The following is a 27,181-nucleotide window of genomic DNA, read 5'->3' on the forward strand; positions in this document are numbered from 1 at the left end:
ACTCGAATAACCAGTATTACCTTGATTTCTGACTCACTACGGATGAATTGACGGATGAGATGACGTCACAGGGACGGATCGAGTTTTGTACGTTTGACGTTTAGGTTGCGGCAAATGTGAGCTGTAATCTTTATACTTCATGAAACTCCTCCCTACCTCCCTCCTCGTTCTCCAGTGGTCCCACCTGCTGCTCTCTCACAATAGAGTGCCGGATGGCGTGGCGTTCAGGCCAGCCGCAATGGGGGCTCACCTCCTCTCGCCTCCAAAGCGACCGCAGGATTGGAGCTGCTCGCTACGCGCTGTATGTAGCACAAAGACAGCCTAGATCTGCAATACGGAGCCTGTTCGACAGCACAATTAAATATTGACACGTTTTGTACTGAACAAAATCACTCAAAGTGTCTGACTTTGATTATGGAAGACTAGTCATGAGCACTCAGTAAGTGCAATGTTAGTTAAAAACACATGGCAATATTGAAGCAATATACTGATTCATCTGGAACTGAAAAAAATGAAGCCATAAGTCAGAACTGCACCACCCAAAACTGCTATCAACAGATGTTTCTCAACTTTTAAACGGCCAAAACCACCGATATCTGTGGACAAAGCTGTGATTTTTGATCTTTTTTTCACTGGATTCCCTCCTCACACTCATCCTAAAGGCCCTAAAAATAACAATCTGTTCTCCTTGAACCTCAACAGTGTTATTTTGTCTGCTAATATCGCAGTTCCTCAAAATTGGCACACCATGAAAGATGAGTCATGACTCTATTTACATGGTGATGATTAATAAGGAGCGGTTTATAAGTCAGGTGACATCATCACCTCCATGGGCGATGTTGGTATGCGTTTAAATGATTTAGAGAATTCAGTTATTATTATATTGCTGATATTTACACTAAAGAATACATCAGCATTCAAGTCAAGTCACAAGACACTGGATAGTTTGGCCAATTCATTGCATTTACGACAGACAAAACGGAAATAGTTTTTGTTAGCAGCACTTAGTAAATCTGTTCTACTTGAAATGACAAGTCTGTGACTAAACCCAGATATCAGATACTCTACAGAGAACGATCATCACGCAAACTGATCGCAAGGTTCAGGGCTTTGTAACAGAACACGTATTAAGGCAGATAATATACTGGAGCACTTTGTCAAGGAAGCTAAAGGAAATGTAGCCGAGACGGCAGATGGGTGAGGTGAACCTGCTCTGCTAGTTTCGTCAAACAAGAGACATCAAATTCATCTCTTTCCAATAACGTACTCCCCGCGAGCCAGCGCTCTCTCAAAGAAGGATGCAGAGAGAGCGCGACTGGCCGATTGTTTTATGTAACGTAGAGGTTAGAAACTTTGAAAGTGCTTTCAAAATGCAACAAATTTTGTATTTAATGTGATAGTGTTCTGTGTGCCTTTTTCTTCTTTCTTTTAAGTTAAGATCTTAAAAGGATAGTTCACCTAACATTCGGTCTTCATTTACTCTCCCTCATGTCGAGCCAAACTTGTATGGCTGACTTTCGTCTGTGAAACACATTCAAGCATCAAAAAGAATGCAAAAGAACTATGAGAGTATCATGAAAATGGCCCAGACGGGTTAAGAATGACATGAGAGTGAGTAAATGATGTCAGAATTTTATTTTTGGGTGAATAGTTCTTTAATAACCTTGTTTTTCAGTTTGATTCTGTTGGTATTTGTTACAGGACATATGTAGACCCAGGTTTTACAAAGGTACAAAACCAAAGTCCCCTCAGAAGTGTTCCTGTATAACCCCACCGTGTGGAGTTTGGAGCTTCTTGGTCAGCGTCGTAACAGTGCTGTTTTGTTTTGTTTTGTTGTCAATCAGTATATGCCGGTGAAAAGTATTAATAGCAATATTTCTTATGAATAGTTCAGAATGAACAGATTAGTGAATGTGTTGCCATATCATAATCACACCTGCTGGTGAACACCATTCCTTAGACATCCTACAATTCTGCATTTACCTTCATGGTTGTTGACCACACATAAGCTAATGTGCTGTTAAGATTTACAAAAAGATTTATTGAACAAAACGTTTTGTGTGTTTATTTTCTCTGGTGGGATTTTCAACATAACTCAAATTCACTTAACTGCACTGCTTTTCCATTGTTTTCTATGGTCACTTACACAGCAGTAGAACACTGTTAAGTTCACAAAGACTTTGGTTATTTACCGGAGTGACAACCACAACATTTTTAAAACTCGCAACCACATTTTCATCAAAGTCCTGCAGTGTGATCCTAACCGGATTGGTAGACTAGTTGTCTTGTCACTTCTTGTACAGTGCGAGAGGGTCGCTTTGTGCTACACAAACGTCTAGTGTTTCTGTTTTTTATGTGTGTATTCGGTAACTTACAAAGTTGCAGATATTTGCTGTCTGTTATCTGAAGGTTTTAGATCCAGTCATTGTCTTCCACCGGATCTCCTCCCATCAATTTTGCTTGACTTTGGGCAGGGGTGTAAAAAGTATTCAAAAATTATACTCAAGTGAAAGTACAGATACTCAGTGAAAATTTTACTCAGTTAAAAGTACAAGTATCTGGCCAAAAGCATAATTGAGTAAAAGTAAAAAAGTACAATTTTAAATTGTACTTGAGTATTAAAGGGGTCATCGGATGCCACATGCACTTTTACAAGCTGTTTGAACTGAAATGTGTGTTGGCAGTGTGTGTACACAACCACCCTATAATGATAAATTATAGGTATAATCCGCCCAGTGTTTTTTTTATTTTTATCTTCTGGTTAAATCATTTCACCTTTCTCAAATCGAGCCGCTCTCAGATGCCTGTCTGTGTGACGTCACAAAAACAGGCCCCTCCCACGATAGTTTGATTGACAGTAGCATTTCAGCACAGACTGGACTGGCGTCTTACCTTAGACCCGCCCTGAGTGAGCTGTCATCAGTCCGCCATTGTTTCACCGCTGGAGCAAATGTAGACTAGAATGACTCCTAAGTGATTGAGGTGTTCTGTTGTTGGATGTAATAATGAACACAGCAGTCGTCATTTACTCCCGACATCTAAGCCGCTGAAGACGCAGTGGATTACATTTGTTTTTGAAGGGAATGCACCCCCCGATCTACCTAAATGCATCTATCTTTGCGCGAATCATTCGTGATCCAGCTTCACGTCCAGAAGAAGTGAGTGTACGGTTTTTTAATGAATCTTTACAAATCGCCTTTCCTAATAACCTGCTAGTTAGCAAGTTTCACGATGAATGCAGAGAGCGGCTTGGAAGAGAGGGGCGGGGCGAGCAGAGCTCATTTGCATTTAAAGCAGCATGCAAGAAAACAGCTTGCTCTGAAAAGAGCTGTTTTTGACAGGGTAAAAACGGTGCTGTTTTATACTACCATTGAGAAATTTTAACTGTTACAGAATTTTCATTAAGACCCTAAAGAATCATATCAACTAGTGGAAAATGGCCATCCTATGACCCCTTTAAAAAAGTACAAGTACTCCAAATAAATAAATACATGAATAAATAAAATAAATACAGGACATCCAAAGATAATGCTTGAAAAACTACACAATTACACGGTGAAGACGACGGTAACCCAAACAACACCTATTGATGAATCAATGTCTTCTTGAGTTAAATGATAGACGTAAGAAAACATACAAATACTAATATTTTAAACTTTACCGTCATGTTCACTTTGTGTGGTTTCTGAAGCGGTCCTGTACACTTGCATTATGTGCGCACACTAACCGTCCAGCATGTTTAGATAGAAAAACAATTGAAAAGCAGTGTAATGCACAAAAAAAAGCCCCTTACAAACCCTCATAGAAATCATAGAAAGTATTTCCCGCTACATCAGTCAATTAAACAATAGTTTTGGTGTGTAAGGGGGTTTGTGGGTTTAATTATGTGCATTTCAGCTTAACAAACTAATGATTCCCTATTAGAACGTTTCAATTAATTTGTTCAGCAGTGCATTTAGAGTTCACTCTCAAAGGAAGCTTCCTCTTCTGCTGTGATTTTCACATGACCCTGAGCTCACTTGTTCTCATTCACACATCCATGTACGTTCTCGCCCTCTTTCTCACTCTCATTCTGATCACATATGAGGCAAGAGCCCGATTTCCAGACAGCTCACCACACAAGAATGCTCACAAATTACACAAGCGGAGAAACTGTTGTTTTTTCCACTGTTCTCGAAATCAACCACCACTAAATATTCCTCTTACCCAAGTCAAATCCGATCGTATTGTGGGTAAAAGGCTTTTCCAACAGTTTGAAAAATGTCCATTTCACACATACTGTCTGCTCAGTGCAGTTCTGTTGAATTTAATTTGTTTCATTTAATTATTACCTGGAACAAAAGAAAGTGTAAAACTACGGTACAAAATCTATTTTTGGTTCCTGCTCTACTTGCTTAAAGCATAAGCACAAGTCAATGGCAGCCATGTTGACAGTGGAATGGTGTTACTCTTGAAAAATGTTGAGGAGATACACCTGAGACAAATGTGGTTAATGCAATAATATTCCCATTACTGCAGAATCCTATTATTACAGCATAATTAGGTGGTTATCAGACATATTATCCTCAGAGGAGCATCATGATTGGCAGATTATTTTGGCCTGCTAAACTAGACAGAAACAACTGATTCAATGAAGTCAGTGATGGCTGACCTCTATATAAGCCTCAGGCACACAGTGTAGTGTGCTAATGTGGACACGTTCATTTGAATGGGATTAATAATGGGATTTTAAAACTCTCCCTCTCTCTCTCTCTCTATATATATAATACTATATACCCCCCATGATTACATTGCAATGAATGATGTAACATAAAAACAACCTGCCCTTATTGAGTAAGAATAGTTTCTGACAGTAACCATGTTACATATATTTTTTGTAATCCATTCACACCATCAGTGATAACAAATCCTCATTTTCTTGGAATCAAGGTTTCCAACTGGTGCGTCTCTCATTCGGCTGGAATTTTGAATTTGGTATCAGCCTACAGCCGTTTTTCCTCACATTTGGACAAATATGATAGATCATTTAGTAATAACTAATATCTGTCTCAGTTAATTGTTTAACACTTGTTAAAATATTGACACCATGTATGTATGTTACAACACTATGAATTCAGAAGGCATGGCCACTCCACAATCATTTGCCTTTTTAACAAAATATTAAAGTTAATAAGGAAGAATGAATAAGAGAAGAATTTTCCTTAGTCTATAAACAGTTTATACAATTCAATTTCATCCATAAGAGACACAACATCACAAAGGACTGGACTGGAATTCTTCAGTGCTGTTGATTAGCCTCATTAAAGACAATCACATCATATGACAAGCATGAAATATCAAGGGTGCAATCTAAAGAAATGGAATTGCTATAGCGCTATAGTATGCAACAATTAGAATCTTTGAATATTCTCAAAATATTCAGATATCATTAAATATATAGTATTAGAATTAACAATGGTGGAGGTATGGTCCGAGCCAGGGGAACAAAATAGAAGGTCTCCCAGAGAGACAGCTGCACTTGTCAAGTCAGATTAACAATAGGTGTAAGAGAAAACCTTAAACTTGTTGTAGCTTTCAATCTCAACTCAGGGCAACTAATGTTAGTTGTCCCCATGACAATGAATGTTGGCCTTTGTGAGTTGGATGCAATGTTTGCTGTCTTCTGATTGAAGTCAAATTTAACATTTAATATAATTGAATATAATTTAATCCATCGTCCGTCAAAACTCCAAACAGAGATACACTTTGTATATTGTTTATTTACCCTAAACAAGCAATGTGTTAAAAGACTAATAATGCATTATTGATGCAGGATGCCTGTAATGTTCTAGTAATCTTGAAGGCCTTGATTAGCTTGTTTAGGCATGTTCAATCCGGCCTCTGTCATGGTAAGTTTGGGACAATTGTATGTATATTAAAATAACAAATTCTTAAAAACAAGTGCCATATTAAAAAGAGGGATGAGTCAAATGACACCTAGATTACAGTTTGTACAGAGCTTTAATGTTGACTCACAAATCAAGCTTTGTTTTTGTCTAATTAACATCACAAGATTTTGAGTCGAGTTTCAGGAAGTTACAGCTCATCCAGTAATTGATGCCACAGAGAGATGCAGCAAGGAAACTGAGAGAAGTGGTGTTTCAGAGCCGGTGCTGAAATCTGAATGTCATCAGCTTGGTAGTGAAAGTTGATTGATGATATCAGCTCAGAGAAACGAAAGTGAAGAAAAGAAAAATGTGCCAAGTACTTAACCTTGGGGAACACCTTGTGTAAGAGTGAAGAAATAGTAGATTTGTGTTTCCATTAAATAACCATTTGAATGATGTAATAACATTAGAAACTAAACACACAAGAAGTTACATTTTGGGAGTAGATGACCACATCTCAGTGCCATTAGTCTTTGAATTTCAGCATAATGTTTAAAGTAATTATTAGCCATCTTCAGCACAGCTGCCGTTGCATAATCCTGCTTAAACAAGCAGGAACATCTGAAAACAATTGGCCACAATGACCCATCTCAGCTACACAGGAAGTACACAGACTTAACACTGATGAGAGCACAGCTTAAAAAGTTGACTTGAACATATCCACTTCCTTCAAGACAGGTCCACATCACATTTTGTTCTCTAGTACTCTACATGCTATCATATACTGCGTGGCCATTTATAAGAGTAATTACTAAAGATATTAATTTGAGGTTTAGACAGCTCACTAATGGTCCATTGTCTCCACATTTAGGTTCAGGTAATGAGACGGTATTAAATACCCATGCAAACCATTGATCTAAAGTCAGCCTGATCTATGACTAAATGCCTCCGAACTATAAGGGTCCAAATTCAAATGATACAGGAGAGTTTGCTACCCTCGCTAATAACTTAACTACAGTGGGTACGGAAAGTATTCAGACCCCCTTCAATTTTTCACTCTTTGTTATATTGCAGCCATTTGCTAAAATCATTTAAGTTAATTTTTTTTCCTCATTAATGTACACACAGCACCCCATATTGACAGAAAAACACAGAATTGTTGACATTTTTGCAGATTTATTAAAAAAGAAAAATTGAAGGGGGTCTGAATACTTTCCGTACCCACTGTATGTGAGCTGTTCAAATTTGTTCCAAATAAGTCTAGTCATAAATCCATTCTAAGAGTTTTTACAGAAATAATTAGAAATAATTCTGCTTAAATAAGACATCTGATACTCAGTAGAAGTGCCAGAGCGCAGTACCACCAATTCCTGCCAAATTCGGTGACGAAAACATGCAATCCAACACTGTCGATAAGATCACTAGCCAGGTAACTGTAGAAAACGGTTCATCAGGAGACCAAAAACCTGATTCCACATTAATCTTTAAAATTCATATAGGATGACAAACTCTTAGAGACGATATCTAACAGGTGTGACGCACACCCTGTTCCAATTAGAATTATGCAATGATTAGTCTGTGAAAGTACGTCAAAAAACAACTGCAAGATACATAGTTCAAATGACTTTATTTGCTCCCAAAAGTACACCAATTTCCCAAATGAGTTAAAAAACAAAAACAAAACTACAAGTTCTCATGATATTGACCATAAACAAAGGGTTTCCTCAGAATGCAGTAGGTGCAAGTTGTTTGTAACAATGAATATTGCTGATTTAAGTCCCACACAAGACAGAAGACACCATTCCTCCATACCAGCCCAATGATTTCATGACATGACCACTTATGAACACTTAACATGCCCTCCACTTAAAGAGAAAAAAAATGTATATTGAAAAACTTACAAAATAATAAACTGTATTATAACTAGACATTTCATTGGCACAAAAGTTAAAATCTACAAGTTTATAAAGGGGGCTATTCAAGACCACCAGGAACGCAAAAATGCAGGTAAAACTGCATGCATTGATGCTGTGTGTATCCCGTGTTACAGCACAACTGATAAAATTATATGGTCCCTAGATGAAAAAGCTCATGATAAAGGTGTGACTTCATTGCGTAAAGCAAATTTCTAGAGAGACCGCAATCTAATCATGCGCTCAGAACACTATCTGCCCTGTGAACACGGAGGACTCTGCGGTTAAACCATGTGAGCACATGAGATTTTTATTCCCTCTACAGAGGGAGCACATGTAAACAATGTGCTGTGCGCTAGCAAATCTACTAAAGCAAATAAACAGGCATTTCGCACCATCTGCTACTGGCAGGATGAGCTCCAGTCTTGGAAATGCAAATGGCACGGTGAAGCAGGCATGTACCGATTACGATACGATCACACTGGAATGGCTCATGGCGTGATGTTTGCAAAGAGCTATGCGTAAGTTGTACAAGCATGCAGAGCTTAGCTGCACTGACAGTGTTTGAGGTAAAACTTGATAGAAAGTTCATCCTTTGATCATTCAATATATTTTAGAGTAAACAAGAACACAATGACGATACCTAATCATTCAAAAGGAACAATAAATAGAATGCAACAGGTCTTGTGTTGTCAGTTTTTCACTGGATGTGGTGAGGAGGTCAGTCAAGCCAAGGCAAGAACTATGGAGAGAGCGAAAAAAAAAAAAAAACAGTATAGAGGAGAATGAAAATGTTTCTGAGAAGATATATGTTGGAAGGTTAAAGAGATAAAGGGATACATACCACTAATAGCATCTAGAGCAAAGTACTTCACATCCATATCTTGGTCTGTAGCTAGTTTCTCCAGGACTGGTTTAACCTCGGCCTGCAAAGCACTGTTGAATATATCAGTTAGTATTGCTGGTTTGTTTGCTTATACCATCAAGAACAATAGGGTGTAGGGCAGCTATTATTTAAAAATACCTGCTGTCCAAAACTGGTCCGATCTTCTGTAAGCACCTAGCCACATTGAAGCGCACATTGGCCACCTGATCAGTGGACATCTTGAGAACTACAGGCAACATGTGCTTGGTGGTGATTTCCTGTCCACATACTTCAGACAGAGCCTGACCCACCCACCCAAAACAGGCTTTCAGTTAATCCCATTTTGCAACACCAGATACTGATGTAATGACTTCCAACTGAAAGAACATTTAGTTTTTTTTTTGTTTTCACCAGTCAGGGTATCCAGACTTACATTGATGCAGAAGAGAGTGGTCATCCTGTGCAGGTAGTTGGAATCATTGGCCATGCCAAGGACTTTGGGCACAATGGTGTTCTGGGCCCATTCTGCTCCAAACTTCTCCACCAGCTTCATGAGGTTGCAGGTGGCAGCCTCTCGGATGGCATATACTGTAGAACAAGGCAAAGATACTAATGTTAACTCATATGCTAACATGAAGATCGAGATTGAGATGAAGATGAAAACAGATTTAGATGCATGTAATTTTTCAGAATGAATGAATGAATGATGCATTTATATAGCGCTTTACTGTGTATGGTTGTACACCCAAAGCGCTTTACAATCATGTGGGGGGGTCTCTTGCTCAACCACCACCAGTGTGCAGCATCCACTTGGATGATGCGACGGCAGCCACAGGACAGCAGCGCCAGTGCGCTCACCACACACCAGCTACAGGTGGAGAGGAGAGAAAGTCATAGAGCCAATCAAGTGGATGGGGATTATTAGGAGGCCATGATTGACAAGGGCCAGGGGGGCAATTTGGCCAGGACACCGGGGTTACACCCCTACTCTTTTACAAGAAGTGCCATGGGATTTTTAATGACCACAGAGAGTCAGGACCTCGGTTTAACGTCTCATCCGAAAGACGGTGCTTTTTGACAGTATAGTGTACCCGTCACTACACTGGGGCGTTAGGACCCACACAGACCACAGGGTGAGCACCCCCTGCTGGCCTCACTAACACCTCTTCCAGCAGCAACCTAGTTTTCCCAAGAGGTCTCCCATCCAGGTACTGACCAGGCTCAGCCCTGCTTAGCTTCAGTGGGCAACCAGTCTTGGGCTGCAGGGTGATATGGCTGTGGCACACCACCAGATTTACCACACCACCACACCACCAGATTTACAGCCCACTGCCATACAACCTGGAGACATACAGTTGTGCTCATAAGTTTACATACCCCTTGAAGAATATGCAAAATGTTAATAATTTTCACAAAATAAGAGGGATCATGAAAATTGCATTTCATTTAGTACTGCACTTCAGAAGCTACATAAATACATACATGTTACCCAAAATACAAAATAAGGGCAATTTACCCTTATCATGGAATTCAACAAGTTTACACCCCCCGGCTCTTAATGCATCTTGTTGCCTTCTTGAGCATCAGTAAATGTTTTCTCCTTTTGTAATTGTTATTACAAATAAGTCCCTCAATTGTCCTCAGAGTGAAAAGATGGATCTCAAAATCATACAGTCACTGCTGGAAAGGGTTCAGATATGCAGAAGATGCTGGAAAACCAAAGAATGTGCAGGAGCTGGAGGATTTTTCAGAAGAACAACGGGCTGTTGAACTGTTCAGGACAAAAAAGGGACTCATGAACAACTATCACAAAACGTGGCTCATCCAGGAAATGACACACAGTATTAAGATTTAAGGGTAGGTAAACTTTTGAACAGGGTCATTTTTACAAATTCAGTTATTTTGTCTTATATATATAGTATATATATACATCCGTTATGTGAAATAGCTTATTCAAGACAGTACTAAATAAAAAATAACATGCAATTTTCATGATCCCTCTTATTTTGTTAAAATTATGAACACTTTGCATATTCTGCAAGGGGTATGTAAACTTACGTGCACAACTGTACATTCTTCCATATCACAAACAAGTTGTCACTTAGAGAAAAGTACAGAAAGAATGATTGTGTGTATTTTGTCAGAAAAATCTACATTAAAATAAAAATAAATTAGAAAGACTTCAACATTAAAAGAAATACACACACACACACAGACATATATATGTGTGTGTGTGTGTGTGTGTGTGTGTATATATATATATATATACAGTGGTGTGAAAAAGTGTTGGCCCCCTTCCTGATTTCTTATTTTTTTTGCATGTTTGTCACACTTTAATGTTTCAGATCATCAAACAAATTTAAATATTAGCCAAAGATAACACAAGTAAACACAACATGCAGTTTTTAAATGAAGGTTTTTATTATTAAGGGAAAACAAAATCCAAAACTACATGGCCCTGTGTGAAGAAACTGTATATATATATATATATATATATATCGGTGATCAAATTTAGAGAGCAATCTATAATTACTTGATTTCTTTTAAATATTGTTAATCTTCATCACTCAAAATTTGAAGGAATATTAGATATATGTATACATACCACTGTTCTACTAACATGTTTGACAAAATATCCAAGGCATCTCAACAAAAACATTTATTTTGTGGAAAACACAGTGATCAAAATTAGAGAGCAGTAACCACTGTAGCACAAAATAAGATTAAAACTAAATTTGGAGGGTTACAGCTGTCAAAAATTAGTAGGACGTGTAGAATGCTTTGAATGACTTCCTGGTATGTTTTCAAAATCCTGGAATGTTTTCCTCAAAAACCTTAATTCCTTTGTGACTGAAGACAGAAAGACATGAACATCTTGGATGACATGGGGGTGAGAAAATTATCAGGAAACTTTTATTCTGGAAGTGAACTAATCCTTTCGTGTGAATTATACACTTCTTTTGTAATATTTACTTAGCTAGTTTCAGCTTTCGGTTTGTTTGATCAGATTTCTGGCATGAGAGGTGGACCCAAGCTGGGTTAGTCAACATTGTTTTTGTGCTCAGCATTACCTCCACAGATTACAGTCCACCTGACTTCACAATAACTCGAATAGAGTTTACAATCATGCCATTTAACTTTCCATCTGGGAAGAGTAAATATCTACAAACATCCTGTGAAATTGTGCATCACAAATCTGCTAAACATCAGACAGGCGGCTCTTTTCAAATCAGTCTGACGATGACATAACCCCCTTTATCAAAAGGCTGGGAATTTGCCTGAGACAATCCTAGTTAGAGTTTAAAATTCAAGACAAAACCCTACCCATAGTCCTCACGACTATTTCGTAGAGCTTACGAAAAAAATAAAATGCTGCACATCAGCCATAAAGTGATGAGCAGTTTCATGAAGTAGGTCAAGCTTTATATGGGGATTATAAAACCCACATAAAATGAGACAATCCATTTGAGAGCGTGTACCTCTTGCAGATGTGCCTGTGTGTATTTGTCAGAAAGATGAGTTCACATTTACACATGACAGACAGCCGAGCACAGCGCCACTCCGGCTCTGAGCTCTTATGTAAGAGGACAGCACTGGCCCAGCAGCACAGGATATACAAGAACATTCCAGTGATGTAACCCATCTGGCCCTTTGTCTACAACTGTGTCAGAGTGTAATTGTGCGTCTGTGTGTGCTGAAAATCACTGTGCAAAACACCTCAACAGCTGGATCCACTCAGCGCACGGTTCAAAGTGAGATCATAACCATTCTGACAAGTGACAACCGTTAAATTGAAGATTTACTAAGAGGCTCATCAATCTGAAAAAGTCTTATCTATTCTACAAAAGTGGTGCCTGTACGAAGCTGGATATTAGATATTGTGATGGCAAAAACTGACCTTTCAGCAGCCATTACTCCAGTCTTTAGTGATCCTGAAGAAATCATTCAAATATACTGACTTGGTGCTATTCTTCAGGATTCTTTGATGGATAGAAAGTTCAAAAGAACAGCAGAGGGAAGAAAGCAATAGACCAATTATCGGTTTGTAAACATTCAGGATGCGCGCGCATCATGGTTGCAGAAAACCCGGGAGAGATAGCCTTTACAGCTAGAGAATTTCACGGATACGGTACAAAATAGTTAGGTTTAAAAAGATTATAAATTATATTGATTAAATGTCATTTTCAAAATGTTCTACGCATATTACAAGAGCTTGTCACCCAGCGATAAGCACTGTTATTCAACGAAATTGACGTTAGAGAATGGGATAGTCTTACAGATCCGAAACAGGGATGATGTTTTTTGTAGGCGGAGCCTATCTGGAGGCAGAAAATGATGAATGTTTTCAAGCGGCAGTCTATGGAGCCATGGAATAAAAGAATAAAAAAAAGGTAAATTTGATTTTATATTTCAAAATTATGACTTTATTCTCGCAATTCCGAGATTATATCTCACAATTCTAATAAGGAAAAACAACTCGTCATTCTCTCTTTTCCCCTCGGCTGTCCTGGCTTTTTTCCCTCAGATTTGACAAACTCACTATTTTTGAGTTAAGTCGAGTTATAAAGTCCGATTTAGGAGATATAAACTTGCATTTGCGAGAAAAAAAAGTCAGAATTGTGAGATAAAGTAAATAAATGTTATGTAAAAATGTTAATAGTAAGGTTTAAATAATATTTCTAATAGTAAGGTTTAAATCATATTTCATGCTATAACTGTAGGGCTAATACAATACGTCCCCTATGAACAGCATATGTGAATATTATGTAGACCTATTGTTTAAATCGAATTTATGCTTTAAAAGTAGAGTAATCATAACAGTTTTCATCCATAGTATGTCCATTTAAACGTCTGCGTTTAGCTTCAAATGGCGTCTTTGATGACAGTATTCTATAAAAATTATTTGCATTCCGATCTTGACATCAAAAGTCACAAAAATATTTTTTTCTTTTATTCCATGGATTTTACCCATTTACCTCCACTTGTTCCCAGTGTTTTTCTGCAACCACTATGTGCGCGCAGCTGCAAGTGACGTAACTGTGACGTCTACTCTAAATTGGTCTATAGAGATGTAGAGAGGGAGAGAGTGCTAGAATCTTATCAGACTCTTGTAACTGGCCGATAGCAGAAACTTCTAGAGATGAATGCGTGTTTCTCGTTCTCCTTTTGGGGAAGGAGTAGGACAGGAGAGAGGCTGCGGCAACTGCTACATGGCTATGCTATCTTCAGATGTAAGCAAATGCATCTGCTTGAACTTATAGTTTAAAGGTTCTGGTTCATTATTGTCAATAACTCAATACATCTTTTTTTTCTTATGGCGCTCACGAGAGTCATCGGACTCAGAAAACGAGAGTCATCGGACTCAGAAAACCTACCGTGATCAATGAGCCATGCCATGCACAGGGAATTCAACTTCTCATCGAAGAACTCCACTCCCTAGAAACAAAGTTGAATATAGTTACAACCCATAGAGTTTAAAGGAATTATTCACCCATTTATCATTCTCATGCATTTCCAAATCAGTCTGTCCTTTTTCGAGCTTAACATGACAGTTCACCTAAAAATGAAAATTCTATCAACATTTACTCACCCTTAAGTTATTCTAAACCTGTATGAGTTTCTTTTTTTTATGCTGATCACAAAGAAGATATTGGAAGAATGTTGGTAATCAGCTGACAGCAACTATTGACTTTCAAAGTATGGAAAAAATACTATGAAATGTAGTCAATGGCTACCGTCAACTGCTCAGTTACCAACATTCTTCCAAAGTATCTTTTGTGTTCAACAGAAGAAAGAAATTAATACGGGTTTGGATTGGAACAACATGAGGGTAAGAAAATGATGACAATTTTTGGGTGAACTATCCTTTCCCATCCAGATACAACTATTCGATCTTGACTGGAGCACAGACTCACCAGTTGGCCAGCCAGCAAAGGCATGTACTCAATGATGGCCAGTCGAACCCTCCACTTGGCATCCTCAGCCAGCTCTACTATAGCTGGCAGCAAAGACTGAGAGAGCTGCCGAATCCCGATCACCTCATTCACGCAGTCCAGATTAGAGATGATGTTCAGACGCACTTCGGGATACTACAGGAAAATACGGAAAAATTATATTAAAAAAATATTTTATATTCTTTTTTTTTTTTGATCAGATGCAGACCAGGACACTAAAGGAAAATAAAACATTTTGATTTAAAGGAGACATATTGTGCCCCTTTTTACAATATGTAATATACTGCAAGTCTCTGGTGTCCCCAGAATGTCTGTGAAGTTTCAGCTCAAAATACTCCACAGATCATTTATTATATAATTTTGAAAATGCCTTTTTTGAATGGAAGCAGAAAAACACTGTTTTTCGGGCCTGTGTCTTTAAATGCAAATGAGCTGTTGCTCCCCGCCCCCCTTTTCCAGAATAGAGCCGCATGCGCCATTACAGCTCGGACCTGCTAAAAAACATGTTTTGGTTCTGATTATCATGATTATCGTGATTATCGCTAAAATCATGCGTTTTAAACCATATGAGTTTAAACTTCTGATATACAGTTTTCTGAGTGCACACATCCGAAGCACACGTACAGAAAGCGGCTGTCACAGCATGTGAGTACTAAACTAAGTTCTCATTCACACACAAGTTTATGTTAAAAACACACGAGTTACAAAAAACAGTCGGTTATGTCTGTGAAGGTAAACAGCTGCGAAATGAATCGCATGTTTATTTTTGATCTGTGTGGCAGCAGCGTATATACAGTAAATAAATCAGTAAATCCACGGCTCTCTTGTCTCCTCTGAGGCTGGGACTCTAAACATTGTTCTGTGCTCGTCTATGCAGCCAAAGACAGAACAGTTAGCATGTTCTGCTGAAACTTTCGCCATGGTATTAGAACTAGTACACCGTTGTCGCTTGCGAAAAACACAACAACGGCGCCGTGGGTGTAAGTCAGATTTTCATGATATGTCACCTTTAAAATGATATATACACTACATTATGTATTAGTATATAGACATACACACAAACACTATATTAACATAAGGAATAACATTAAGAAGTTTCAACACTGATGAAACTTGCAGAAAATGGCCAGCATATTAAATGTGTATTAAAGAAATAGTAAACATGGTCATTGTTTTTATACTTTTAAAGTCCCTATAACTTCTTCTAAGAATGAACTTTACTGAAAGCAAAAGGTCTCCATCTTTATATTTCCCTTAAATGGCTCCAGAAGGACGCCACACTCATGTGATATTGTTACAGTGCACGCATACATGCTGCCAAATATTTGATGACTTGCTTGAGCAAGTGCACTTTGGTGATGACTGACTAAAGTCCAAACAACAAAGTTTGTTAGTCAAACAGAGCAGGACGGATAAGCAGCCAATGGAAATACACTCCAGGACAGAATTCACAGAATCAAGCTCTTAACATTTTCTGATCTTGTGTTTGACAATTGAGAGGAGTCCAATAAAACAGAAGGGAACACAAACACTGGAGGAAAGAGTTTGGATGGACTTCGGTTTTGGCATGGTCTTGCTGAAAACTGAGGCCAAAGTTCAACTTCATTTAAAAACAGTCTAAGAGTTTATTACTACAATCTAAAAGCTAATACGTCTCACAGAGTAGTCATGGACAGGAGCCCAATCAAAGGAACATCAACCAAGGACTTCAATCAAGGATAATTTAGCAAACAGCCCTTAAGCCCAACACAAGGTGACCTATCAGACCTGGAAAATGAGCAGCTGTGTCTCTGCTCTAGTACAATCAGAAGGATCTTTGACCACAAGAGAAAGAGAGACAGACAGATCAGGTGAGAGACTGAGCCGAGCTACAGGTGGGTTACCTCGTCCTTCAGTTGGACCAGGAAAAGAGGCAGCAGATGTTCTACGGTGTTGTCCTTGCCCAAGATGGTAGACAGACCCATGATGACAGAAGCCAGGGCAGACTTTACATGCTGGTTTGTGTCAGACACCAGCTCCTGTTAAGGGAAGACAAGGAGGCTTGAGGCCTTTGAAATCAAGCTATTCTTCTACAAGTAGCTGTAATCAGAGACAAGGTGATTGTAGGACAGAGGAGAAAAATAAATTAATATACTACAACAACAACATAAAAAATATACACTGTATAAATAAAAGCTTACTGTTACAGTAGTTGTTACTATTATTATTCTTCATTGTTATTCATAGCAGCAACAAAAACAACAGTAACAGGACAATATGTATTGTCAGTATTATCATTATTAACAATTTATTATTATTACTAACAACATCCATCAAATATTATTATTAACAGCAACAACATTTCTTGTTAGTACTATAATTAACAACTATTCATTGTTTTAATAATAATAATTATTATTATTATTGTTGTTGTTGTTGTTATTATTATTATCAGAAACAAGGTATTTATTTTACTATTGCTCATTTTACTATTAATAGCAACAATGACAAGATAATATTTACAATTATTATTATTATATATTATTATTATATAACAATTATTATTATCATCATCATCTTCATTATATTAATTAGATAATTTTTACTTACCATAGATAATAATAATTATTACTACCATCATTACGGATATATATATATAGTCAAGCCAAAAATTATTCAGACACCAGATATAATTTTTTTATATTTTTTTACTAGTGGGTGCAGGACACTATAGTTTATTTATGTAAGTGAGGATAGCAAAATAAAGTAAACTGTGACATATTATACCCAAAAATTCTTCATACAGTGGACTACCAGTAAAATTGATAAAAATTTGGGACCAAAAATTATTCAGACACTTTGACCTGACCATGTTTTGCTAAAGTGTTATCTGACATTATCAAGATGAATTTATTCTGACACAGTTTAACTCTTGAGTTTTGTCATATTTTATTACCATTTTCTAAACTATAGCGAATAAACTGTGATAATGTGTGAAATGTTGAAGGTGTCTGAATAAATTTTGGTTTGACTGTATATATGTAGTAAATAAGTAATTCTGTCTACTTTATAAACAATACAGCAACAAGCCACTCTAACAGCTCACCTACACTATTACTGAAAAAACTAAAATGCATCTAGAATTGTTTTGAAATCAGATCGTGACTCCCTAAACCATTTCATTAAGTGTCTGAATAGTTCTCACCCCCATTACTGGGGTCTTTGAAGAAAGGCAGCATCACAGCGAGGAAGGCGAGATCCATTTGAGCCTGAACACCTGGACATTTATTGCTGTAAAATGCTGCGGAGGGTCTGAAATCCTGCGTTATCTTTGATCTGATGTTTCAGTGAACAGCTTGTATGTATAGGCTAATTGCCGATCACATCTGCTGACAAAGTAAGCAGAAAGCTGTTTGTATCTGTGAGGAATGATCCGCTTACATAAGCTTATTAACAGATATCAAACATCAAGTCATGAGACTCTCAGGCCACTCATGAGCAAAGAACGCCTTGTGAAGCTCAAACAGGCACACCGAAGGGCTCCACTGTTCTTTGTAGTCTATATCAGTAAAAGAGAGGCTTGTCCCGAACCGTCCTCTAGTCTTAAATGCCATTTCCATAAGACAATGACTATAAATAGAAAGTTAAAGACCAAACGTTATATTACACCATATGGTAAGTAGGTATCGCAGGTGAGTCATTCTTTTGAACCGACTGATTTCATTCTCAAATCACTTGAACTACAGCCTTATAAAACATACCACAGCAATCAACTAAATCACCATAGTTACTACAGTGAAATCTTAAACTAATATGGGAACCTTTTTATTTTTGTGACTAATAAACATTTTAAGTGTCACATTTTTTTTAAATTTCTTACAGCAGTATATCATCAAAATGTATTTAACTACTAATGGCACACAAAAATGCCTAATGAGAACTTCTGGGAAACTACTTAATTCATATATGATGGTGAATATTTTTGAAACCAATTCACGATTACAAACAATTTTAAAAGGTTAAAAAATGTTGCGTTTCATTTTAATCAGCTGAAAGAGATTAAGCAAATTTGTTTAAAGAAAACAAAAAACAAAATTTCACATTTCTTAGATTCATTTGCATTCCCATACGGCCTTTCTTACAAGCTCTATTTAGTAGTAAAATATTTTTAGTAATACATGTATTTTAGACTTCCCATGGTTAATATGATGGCAAGCTAAGGCTATATACGGTAAAACTAAACTCCATTAATATAAAATGCCATTTCACTTCCTCTAGCACTATGATTCAGTCAGTCACAGCCATACATCAGGAAATAAAAATAATAGAAGTCTATTCCTAGGCTGATGCTACAGTAAACCTACAGACAGACAGCTGACATGGGATCACTTACGGGTGTAACAGAAAACAACAGTGACCCCTGCTGCCCATCACCTCAGAAAAGACGGACAGTTCAACAACAAGCCGCTCTCACCTGCTGATGATGTCCTAAATATGAGTAAACTCTGATAATCTGTACAGACAGGGCGTAAACCTCAGTCTGCATATATTTATGCATGTTTAATGTATGAGCTAGATTACTGCATGTGTATGAAACAATGATTATGTCATAAAGCTACCACTTGTTTATGTCGAAAATGTAAACACCCCCAAAATAACAGAAAAACAACCAGACCTACTGCAAGAACTCTTGCAGAGACAACCTGGATACCTTCCCAGATATGATATCATATTATCAAAAAACAAACTCGAGTTTTCTAAGTACCCCCTCCTGAGAACTTGGCTGGCACCGTGCGGCATAACTGTTCAGCCACACACAATTTCATAAACAAGTGGGTGAGATTAAAATGTGTACCTTGACGCATGGCAGAATATGAGTCATGATGATGGTCTCCCTGCTGTCTTCAGGCAAACTTTCACAGAATACTGCAGAGATAAACAGGCCATGGGATAAGGGTGTTGTTGTGTGGCTGTTTTCATACAGACATCAGACTTTGGGAAGCTGGCAGTGGGACACCTCACCTTTCACCTTGTTGGCAGCAGCAGTTCGGACCTCTGCCTCGCAGTCTTTCAACAAGTTCTGGAACGCCGGGACCAGATCGTTCTTGGTGATCTCTGGGCCAACTGCTTTTTGCAACTTTACACAAACAGAAAAACAACCAGAGTTCTTTCAGAGTCTCAGAGGCTACGTGGATAACAGCCAAATATGCGTTTCATAAGTACCCACTTCTGAGAATTTGTCTGCCACCATGTAGCGCACCCTCCAGGACTTATCCTCGGCGGCCTGGCGTAAAGTGGGCATGACCAGATCCTCCAAGTCTTCCTGTGGCAGCAGAGTAGCAATGCTGACACCAGATTCTACCGCCAAGAGACGCACAGAGTCCTGCAGAGAAAAGTAAATGTCTGGATCAATGACAAATAAAAATCTTAATAACAAGTTCTTAGAAATGTCATTTTTATATTCATGTTGGATTCAAAAAACATGCATACAATTTTCAAGAAAAGCTCAGATTTAATGACTCTAAAACATGTAGTGTAAACGTCAAGGAAAAAAAATCTTGCATCTTTTTTTTTAATACATTTCTTAATCTTTAATATCATTATTTTACATTTTTCAAGTACAAAGATCATGAAATATCAATTCTTTAAAAAACTCTTGTCAGACCTGCCAATGGCTGGTGACTTCAGACAATTCACCAGCCATAAATATTTTTTACCAGCCATGAAACTGTTCGTGCGTGATTTCATAAACAAATTGGGGCAAAATCTAATAGCAGTCATTATTACTAATAATATTTGTATTTATTAATAATACTTATTATTTAATGAAGGTATGTTTGTTGTTGTTGAATTTAAATGTATTGCCATGTCAGTTTCACTGACTATTTTTTATTAGAGTAAAAAAAAAATGTAATCAATAAAGAAATATCACAATATCATAATAATAATAATAATAATAATAATGAGTATTTAATATTAATTTATATAATAGTAATAATAATAATAATAACTAATAATAAATTATTATTATTATTATTAAAACTACAATACTAATATTTATGGTTGTTTTCTTCTTTGCTTTTAAAGGTTAAACCATAGAGCTTTTATTTTGATGGAAAACCACACGGAACCTTCTCTTCTGAAAACCCAGGCAAAAAGAAAAACAAACAAACCAAGCTTCATGTCACTGATCAACTAGCCCCCACAAACAGTCTTTCTATATGCAAATGTGTACCAGTGTACCTGCTCATCAGATGCTAGTGCTGTAAAGAGAGGAATGATGTCACTCTTAACATAGTCCAGCTCCAGAACCTTCGCAAACTCGCCAAGCTTAGACGAGGCAGCTCGACGCACCATGGGAGTGTCGTCCGAGCAAAGTGTGCGGAAGTGCCTGTGAAGACAACCATAACATTAAATACTGAACATGACCGCAGTGATCAAGGTGCTTTCAAAAGTGTGCGTCATTACTTACTGACGGATTTCCGCTTTAACAGTACTGGACACATGTGGGTAGCAGACGCTGAACAGCCCGCATGCAGACGTTCGGGAGGTGAACCAGTCCCCGCTGGCCAAACGCTTCACAAGTGGTACAAAATGCACCTCTAGGTCTACTGGGGAATGTTCCTGAGAGATCTTTCGCAGAGACTCCACGGCCTTGTCCCGCACAACCGTTTCCTCCACTGTGGCCAAACTCTCCAGGGGAGGCTCAGGAGAAAACGCAGTGCAAGATGAAAACACATAGAGAGGGGTCTCAACTTCAGAAAACCCTTGGTTAATATCTGATCTGATCATTTTTAATTAAATAACCAAATTCCTCGCCTTTAATGACTTACCAAGAGACAGTGCACAAACTCTGGGCCTCCAACCAGTACAGTGAAGCTCCCGAGCTGCTCAGCCAAGGCGAGAAGAACTTCATCCTCATCATATATGGTGTCTGCAGATGAAGGGATGTCAGTTAGCTAACATAAAACCTAATTAATATACATAAGGATTGCATTTGAACCAAAAGAAAACTCAGTATGATTCGCAGGGCTTAATGTGTGTATGCATTACAGCTGCATTAAATGAAAATTCACCCCATCTGTTTTCCAAATGCATGTTATTGATCTTTTATAGCGAATGATGTATGCATCCCTTGTAAATTAATTAAAGTGTCTTGATCTTCTGATGAAACGACAGACTCTGGTGACATATGCAGGACGTCTCCAATCATTTTGTCCACTTAAACCCCGTCTAGATCTTACAATCAATTGCAAGCTTGCATTCACATATGCCTCAATACAATCAACAATCAGTGAATTGAACCAAGTCCTACCCTACATTTTTTTTCTTTTTCAATAATCAGTTTCATTATAGCAAATTAAAATCCCAACAAATTTGCTGTAATACTTAATATTACATAGAAAAAACAATACATTAAATATAAATATATTTTCTATAATACAAAAAATGGCACTAAATAAATGTTTTAATATTATAAAATGAAAATTATTTACCAGGCCAGGTAAATAACTGAACTACTTGTCCAACTAGCACAAAAAATAACATGTTGATGAGCCATGACTAACAAACAAAAGCTAGGATCCATTTAAAAGTTCATTTATTTCAGAAATACAGATGGTGGGATTTCTTACCAGTAAGGAAGGGCAGTAGTTCAGTCCGTGTTCTTTCCACTTCCAGTGCAAGAGCAATAGTGGACAACTTCTTAATACTGTTAAGCCGCAACTGAGGATGTGCACAGAATTACATTAATAGTCACATAAAAAAAGACGCCTTACATTTACTGTTACGTTTCATTGATTTATGCATAAAAATCCAGGTCAGTGGCTCTCATCCATGGTACTGGAGGACAGTTAAGTACCTCTCCTTAACTTAACACACATCATTAGTAGAGGCTTCGAAACCTGACCTGGGTGTGTCAGCTAAAGAAGACATCAAAATGTGCAGTGCCGGGGGTCTGTGGGACTAGGATCGAGATCCACTGACCTGGATCATGACCAAATGACTGGCATCCTAGTGTAGACGTTTTTAATACCCCAAGAAAAATATTGAGAATCAGCCGGTCAATTTCACGCTTATTATGTCCGGATCCAACTTCTATATACAAGCTTTATTTTATAGCTCAAATAGACATCTAAAAAAAAAAAAAAAACTTAATGCACGTTGATCATTTTCTGGAAACAACTACAAGAGAGAATATTGAGGAAACAAACTAAGGAGAAGAAAAAGCTATTTCTCTTGTAAATGAATCGCTTGCAACAAACCAAAGTTAGCGGGGAGTGATGGAAGGTGCTATTCATTCATATAACATTACATATGAATCAAACTCGGATTCTCTTAGGTTAAAGTCTACCTGAACATCTTCATTCCTCAATTCATCGATTAAAACCGCGATGGGATAAAGCGAATCGTCTCCCTCTGCTCCTGCCATTTTAGACCTGGATGATCCACTGCAGAGGCGTTGTGTTGTGCCGCTCGATTTCCGCTCGACGCGCGGGCTGATGGGAAAACACCCGACAAATTTAAAGTCCAGTTACAAATCATAACCACATGTGCAAATAAAATGCATGTAAATACATTTATTTAAAAATTAAATAGAGCAAAAATAAAAATAGCATACCTCAAACGTACATTTTGCAATCAGTGTGTACTTTAAAAACGTGAGTTGCTAACAAAATATTATGGACTACAACCACTGATCTATAATAGAAAACATTATAGATATGTCATTAAATAACGTATCAGTGACTACAACGTTCGATTGAGGCACATAAACTCAAATTCATGTGGTAGTTGTAAGTTAGTTAGTCATAAACGGGATAGCAAATACACAGCAGCTTTGAAATTCATGAAATTCAGGAATGAAAATGAACAGCTTACTTGCGGGAAAGATTCAGAACACTTGGAATGTAGCGCATGAGTCATATTGTAGTATTTGTTAGAATACTTTTATTGTGCTTTTGCATACTTTTGAGGTTTGAACACTCCGGTTCCAGTTCCCATTCATTCAAGCGACCACTAAAAATGTTGGTGCCGAACAGAGGAAAGAAAATAAAGACGAGGTTTGGAATGAAATGATGGTGAGTAAATGATGACAGAATTTTCATTTTGTGTGAACCGTCCTTTAAAAGTTCTTAAGCTACTGATTGAAAGGTCTAGTTGTATACTGTTCAGTACTTCTGTATTATTATTTTTGAAAACACAGACATATTAAGATTTATTTATTTATATAAAAATAAAATCTGGAATTCTTTATTTTGACAGTTTTATTATTTCTGTTCATTCCAGTGATATCAAAACAGAAATAATATGAAATATCCACATTCTGTTTAGTTCGGTATATGACCCTAAAAAGCATGCAGAGGATGGCTGTCAGCTGTTAATAATCAAGTAGCTGGAGGCCTCTCCGAATGACGTCAAGCATTCCTCCCTCACATCAGGCTCTCTCTCATCCAGCCCTGCTCCAGATCGCCTGTATACTCTCTCCTCAGATGCCTCCCTCATATTTTCCACCCTGAGCTTATTAATGTTAGAATATGATTCCTGTACTCTCTCCTCAAAGGTCCAGGCCCCTCCAGACCACCTCAGACCACCAGACTGTGCTCAGACCACCCTTGGCCCTTGTTGTTTATATAACATCAAGCTAAGCTCTTTCATGTGCACCACACTTTTAGAAACCACTGGGAAGGAAAAGATTCAGCTTGCACCCCCTACACCCTAATTTCAAGGATAAATATGATCCTAAAGTGCATGCATACTTGTGCATAGTGACAGTGTCTGGTTCACGTATGGGAAAACCGTAATACTTTATGCTACAGGAGTGCAGGGGTAATTGTGACGCTTGGTTTTTGCAAATCTGTTCAGAAAATATTTAGCCTAAAAATTTCACATTTTGCCTCAAACATCTTGGACATGTCAGTTAAATTAAAGGAATAGTTCACCCAAAAATGCAATTTTGCTGAAAATTAAATGAAGTTGTTTCATCGGAACATATTTGGAGAAATGTAGCATTACATCACTTACTCGCCAATGGATCCTCTGGAGTAAATGGGTGCCGTCAGAATGAGAGTTTATAAACACACTGATAGAAACACAATAATCCACAAGTATTTGTAATAAATAAGTCAATCGTTAAGATGTCCATAATAACATTTTTGTTTAGAACAGTTTTGGACTGTTTTCACTTGTGGTTGATCTGTGCATATTTCTCTCCTGATTCAGACTAGATGACTTTTTCACTGGAGACAGCAATAATGATAGAGGACTAGCATTGTAGCCGGAAAGAACAGTTTGAAGTTAAAACATTTTAATGTGATGTTTTTATAAGCTGTTTGGACTCTCATTCTGACGGCACCCATTCACTGCAGAGGATCCATTGGTGAGCAAGTGATGTAATGCTAAATTTCTCCAAATCTGTTCCAATGAAGAAACAAACTCATCTACATCTTGGATGGCCTATGGGGGTGAGTCAATTTTAAGTAAAATTTTCATTTTTGGGTGTACTATTCCTTTAAGAGTGCAAAAAATTGTCCTGGGCCATGTGAATTTTAGCAGAGGCGCTGTATTATGCAATAAATTGTTACGGATGTTACATTTACACCTACAAGACAATGTGTTATATTTCCATTTTTACTTTACTCTGGGTATATGAGGATACACCAGTGTCTTGGATACTCATAAATTGCATAAATTACTTCATCATGTCTGATTAGATGTTGTGCTTGAACTGTTGCTTTATAAGTACAGTCATTACCTGGAAAAGAACATTTGTTCTTTGAATTAATCCCCTTGTGCTTTCTTGTTTCCTGATGTATTGCTCAAAATATACATGGGAGAATCCTGACACGCAGTTTTCTGCAATTTTACAGTTCAATTTTCACAGCTAAGATTTCATTTAGTGTATGTACAATTACTACATATATACTGATGACCTTGGAAATTAAAAAACATACGATTGTTAAAATCACAGTACATTTGCCAAACTGACATAAACACATTAACTGCAAACAGATGAACCTATCCTGGTGGATATGATGTCAGCAGTTAATTGGATGAATGTTCATCCAGTGTAAATGCATTTAGCCTCACACCTCAACCACAGACATCACTGTTCACTTGACTTCTAGACCACAGACCACCAACTTATTGTGAATGACTCATGCCTGAAAATGTGGGCTGGTGACAGGTTACAATTTAGACTGAACGGTGCTGGTGATCTCCATTCAAACAGCACACAGCTGTCAGGGTCAATATTATAGATGAGTATTGTACATTGTCTGCATACAATGAGCATAATGTTGGTGAGTCATTTTTCAAAAATAGCTAGCGCCCTAATAAGCAAGTAGGCACGGTGAGGAAAAACAACGCAAAGGAAAAATGGTGGCTCAGGGTCACAGGAAAAGGAGAACAGACGTAGGTAAAGGGTTGCTTGACTTATCATAATATGGTCAGTTTTTGAACTGAATGAAACCTTTATTGGTACATTGTCACTTGGAGTTATTATAGTGGAAAACACCCAGAAACTATTTAATTACTGTCCTTATTCTGAATAACCTTTGCTGTTAACACTTCTTCATTGGAGACCAAATCCTGACATTCAGATGCAATGTACATGAAATGGACTGTTACTTTTAAATGACACAGTTTTTACAGTAAATCTAGCCCACTTTACAATTTCTGGTTACAAGAATGTTCTGGGGACATTAGTTTTGGTTCTCAGAATGTTTTGAGGTTATTATATATATATATTGGTTAGCTAGGAAGGTTTTTTTTTACTGAAATAAAGAACATTCAACTAACATTCTGTAACCATTTTGCAATTTTACAAAAACATTTTTTGTTTTACAGAACAATAGTTGATTGCTTTTACGCAAAAATAACCATGTTCAAATAGTTGCTATAGTCAATCTAGTTGCAACATACCGATATGAATTTAAGATCAACAAATATTATTTAGCAAATCAATTTTGCCTTTAAAACTAAATCCATATCTGGTCTCTCAACAGCACTTAAGAAACATGTTTGATATGGTCTGTTTTTTATGAAATCATCATGCAGTTCCACATTAATTTAAGCCCATGTACCATTTTTGGTCACCACAACATTCTGTGAATGTTTATTTTTTGGTTCTTAGAGCATTTGAGGCTCTTTTTTTTTTTTTACTTTTTTATACATAAACAGGAAGGATGTTCCACTAACATTCAGCTAACCATTGGGCAAACATTTTTCAACTTAACATCACAAATGATTTTTCTTTTATGAAACAACTTTTCACAAAAGATGAGCATTAGACACAATAGTTCACACAAAGACAACCATATTCAAGTAGGCAACAACTAGTTGCTACTTGTTAAAATGAATTTAAGATCAACAACAACACCATATTCATGCACTTCTCCACACTGAAATGCTAATAACACATTGCAGAGCCTTCCAGAGCAGAGCACTTTAGTACTTTTCAATCATCCGTCAGATGATGCACATCCAACCTCCCCCTCCTATTTGCAAAGCTTATAAAAGTGCATCGCTCTGTTTGTTTGACGTGAACTGGGAGAAGATGTGAGGAGAGACCTGAAACAGAGCAGCTGCTGCCACAGAACAATT

The 27,181-nt window shown here is 37.5% G+C and overlaps 2 protein-coding genes across 2 annotated transcripts in view; one reads left to right on the top strand and one right to left on the bottom strand.

The window, feature by feature from the left end:
* LOC107657230 (serine/threonine-protein kinase SIK2-like) overlaps positions 1-752 on the top strand; it is a 36,641-nt gene extending 35,889 nt beyond the window's left edge. Inside the window, exon 14 of the mRNA XM_016445255.1 lies at positions 729-752. Within this exon, the coding sequence (XP_016300741.1) occupies positions 729-752 (24 nt within the window). The remainder of the gene's footprint in view (positions 1-728) is intronic.
* Positions 753-7,477: 6,725 nt separating this feature from the next.
* LOC107657255 (serine/threonine-protein phosphatase 2A 65 kDa regulatory subunit A beta isoform-like) lies at positions 7,478-23,070 on the bottom strand. Its single transcript, XM_016445283.1, has 15 exons — positions 22,932-23,070; positions 22,213-22,303; positions 21,412-21,512; positions 21,051-21,283; positions 20,822-20,969; positions 19,806-19,961; positions 19,601-19,715; positions 19,434-19,504; positions 16,483-16,617; positions 14,561-14,734; positions 14,021-14,081; positions 9,079-9,233; positions 8,805-8,947; positions 8,625-8,716; positions 7,478-8,522 (listed from the first exon to the last, which is right to left on the bottom strand). Exons 1-15 carry the CDS (start codon positions 23,007-23,009, stop codon positions 8,506-8,508), a joined length of 1,770 nt encoding a protein of 589 aa, XP_016300769.1. The 5' UTR covers positions 23,010-23,070; the 3' UTR covers positions 7,478-8,505.
* Between the last annotated feature and the right edge of the window lie 4,111 nt (positions 23,071-27,181).

This window comes from Sinocyclocheilus anshuiensis, unplaced genomic scaffold, assembly GCF_001515605.1.
Source record: "Sinocyclocheilus anshuiensis isolate Anshui unplaced genomic scaffold, SAMN03320099.WGS_v1.1 scaffold139, whole genome shotgun sequence".
NCBI classification, from domain to species: Eukaryota; Metazoa; Chordata; class Actinopteri; order Cypriniformes; family Cyprinidae; genus Sinocyclocheilus; species Sinocyclocheilus anshuiensis.

Coding starts and splice junctions, on each gene's coding strand:
- LOC107657255 (XM_016445283.1), bottom strand. CDS start 23,009: ATGGCAGGAGCAGAGGGAGACGATTCGCTTTATCCCATCGCGGTTTTA. Junction 20,970..21,050: donor GTTAAAGCGGAAATCCGTCA/GTAAGTAATGAC, acceptor TTGTCTTCACAG/GCACTTCCGCACACTTTGCT. Junction 14,082..14,560: donor CTTTGCTGGCTGGCCAACTG/GTGAGTCTGTGC, acceptor CTTTGTTTCTAG/GGAGTGGAGTTCTTCGATGA.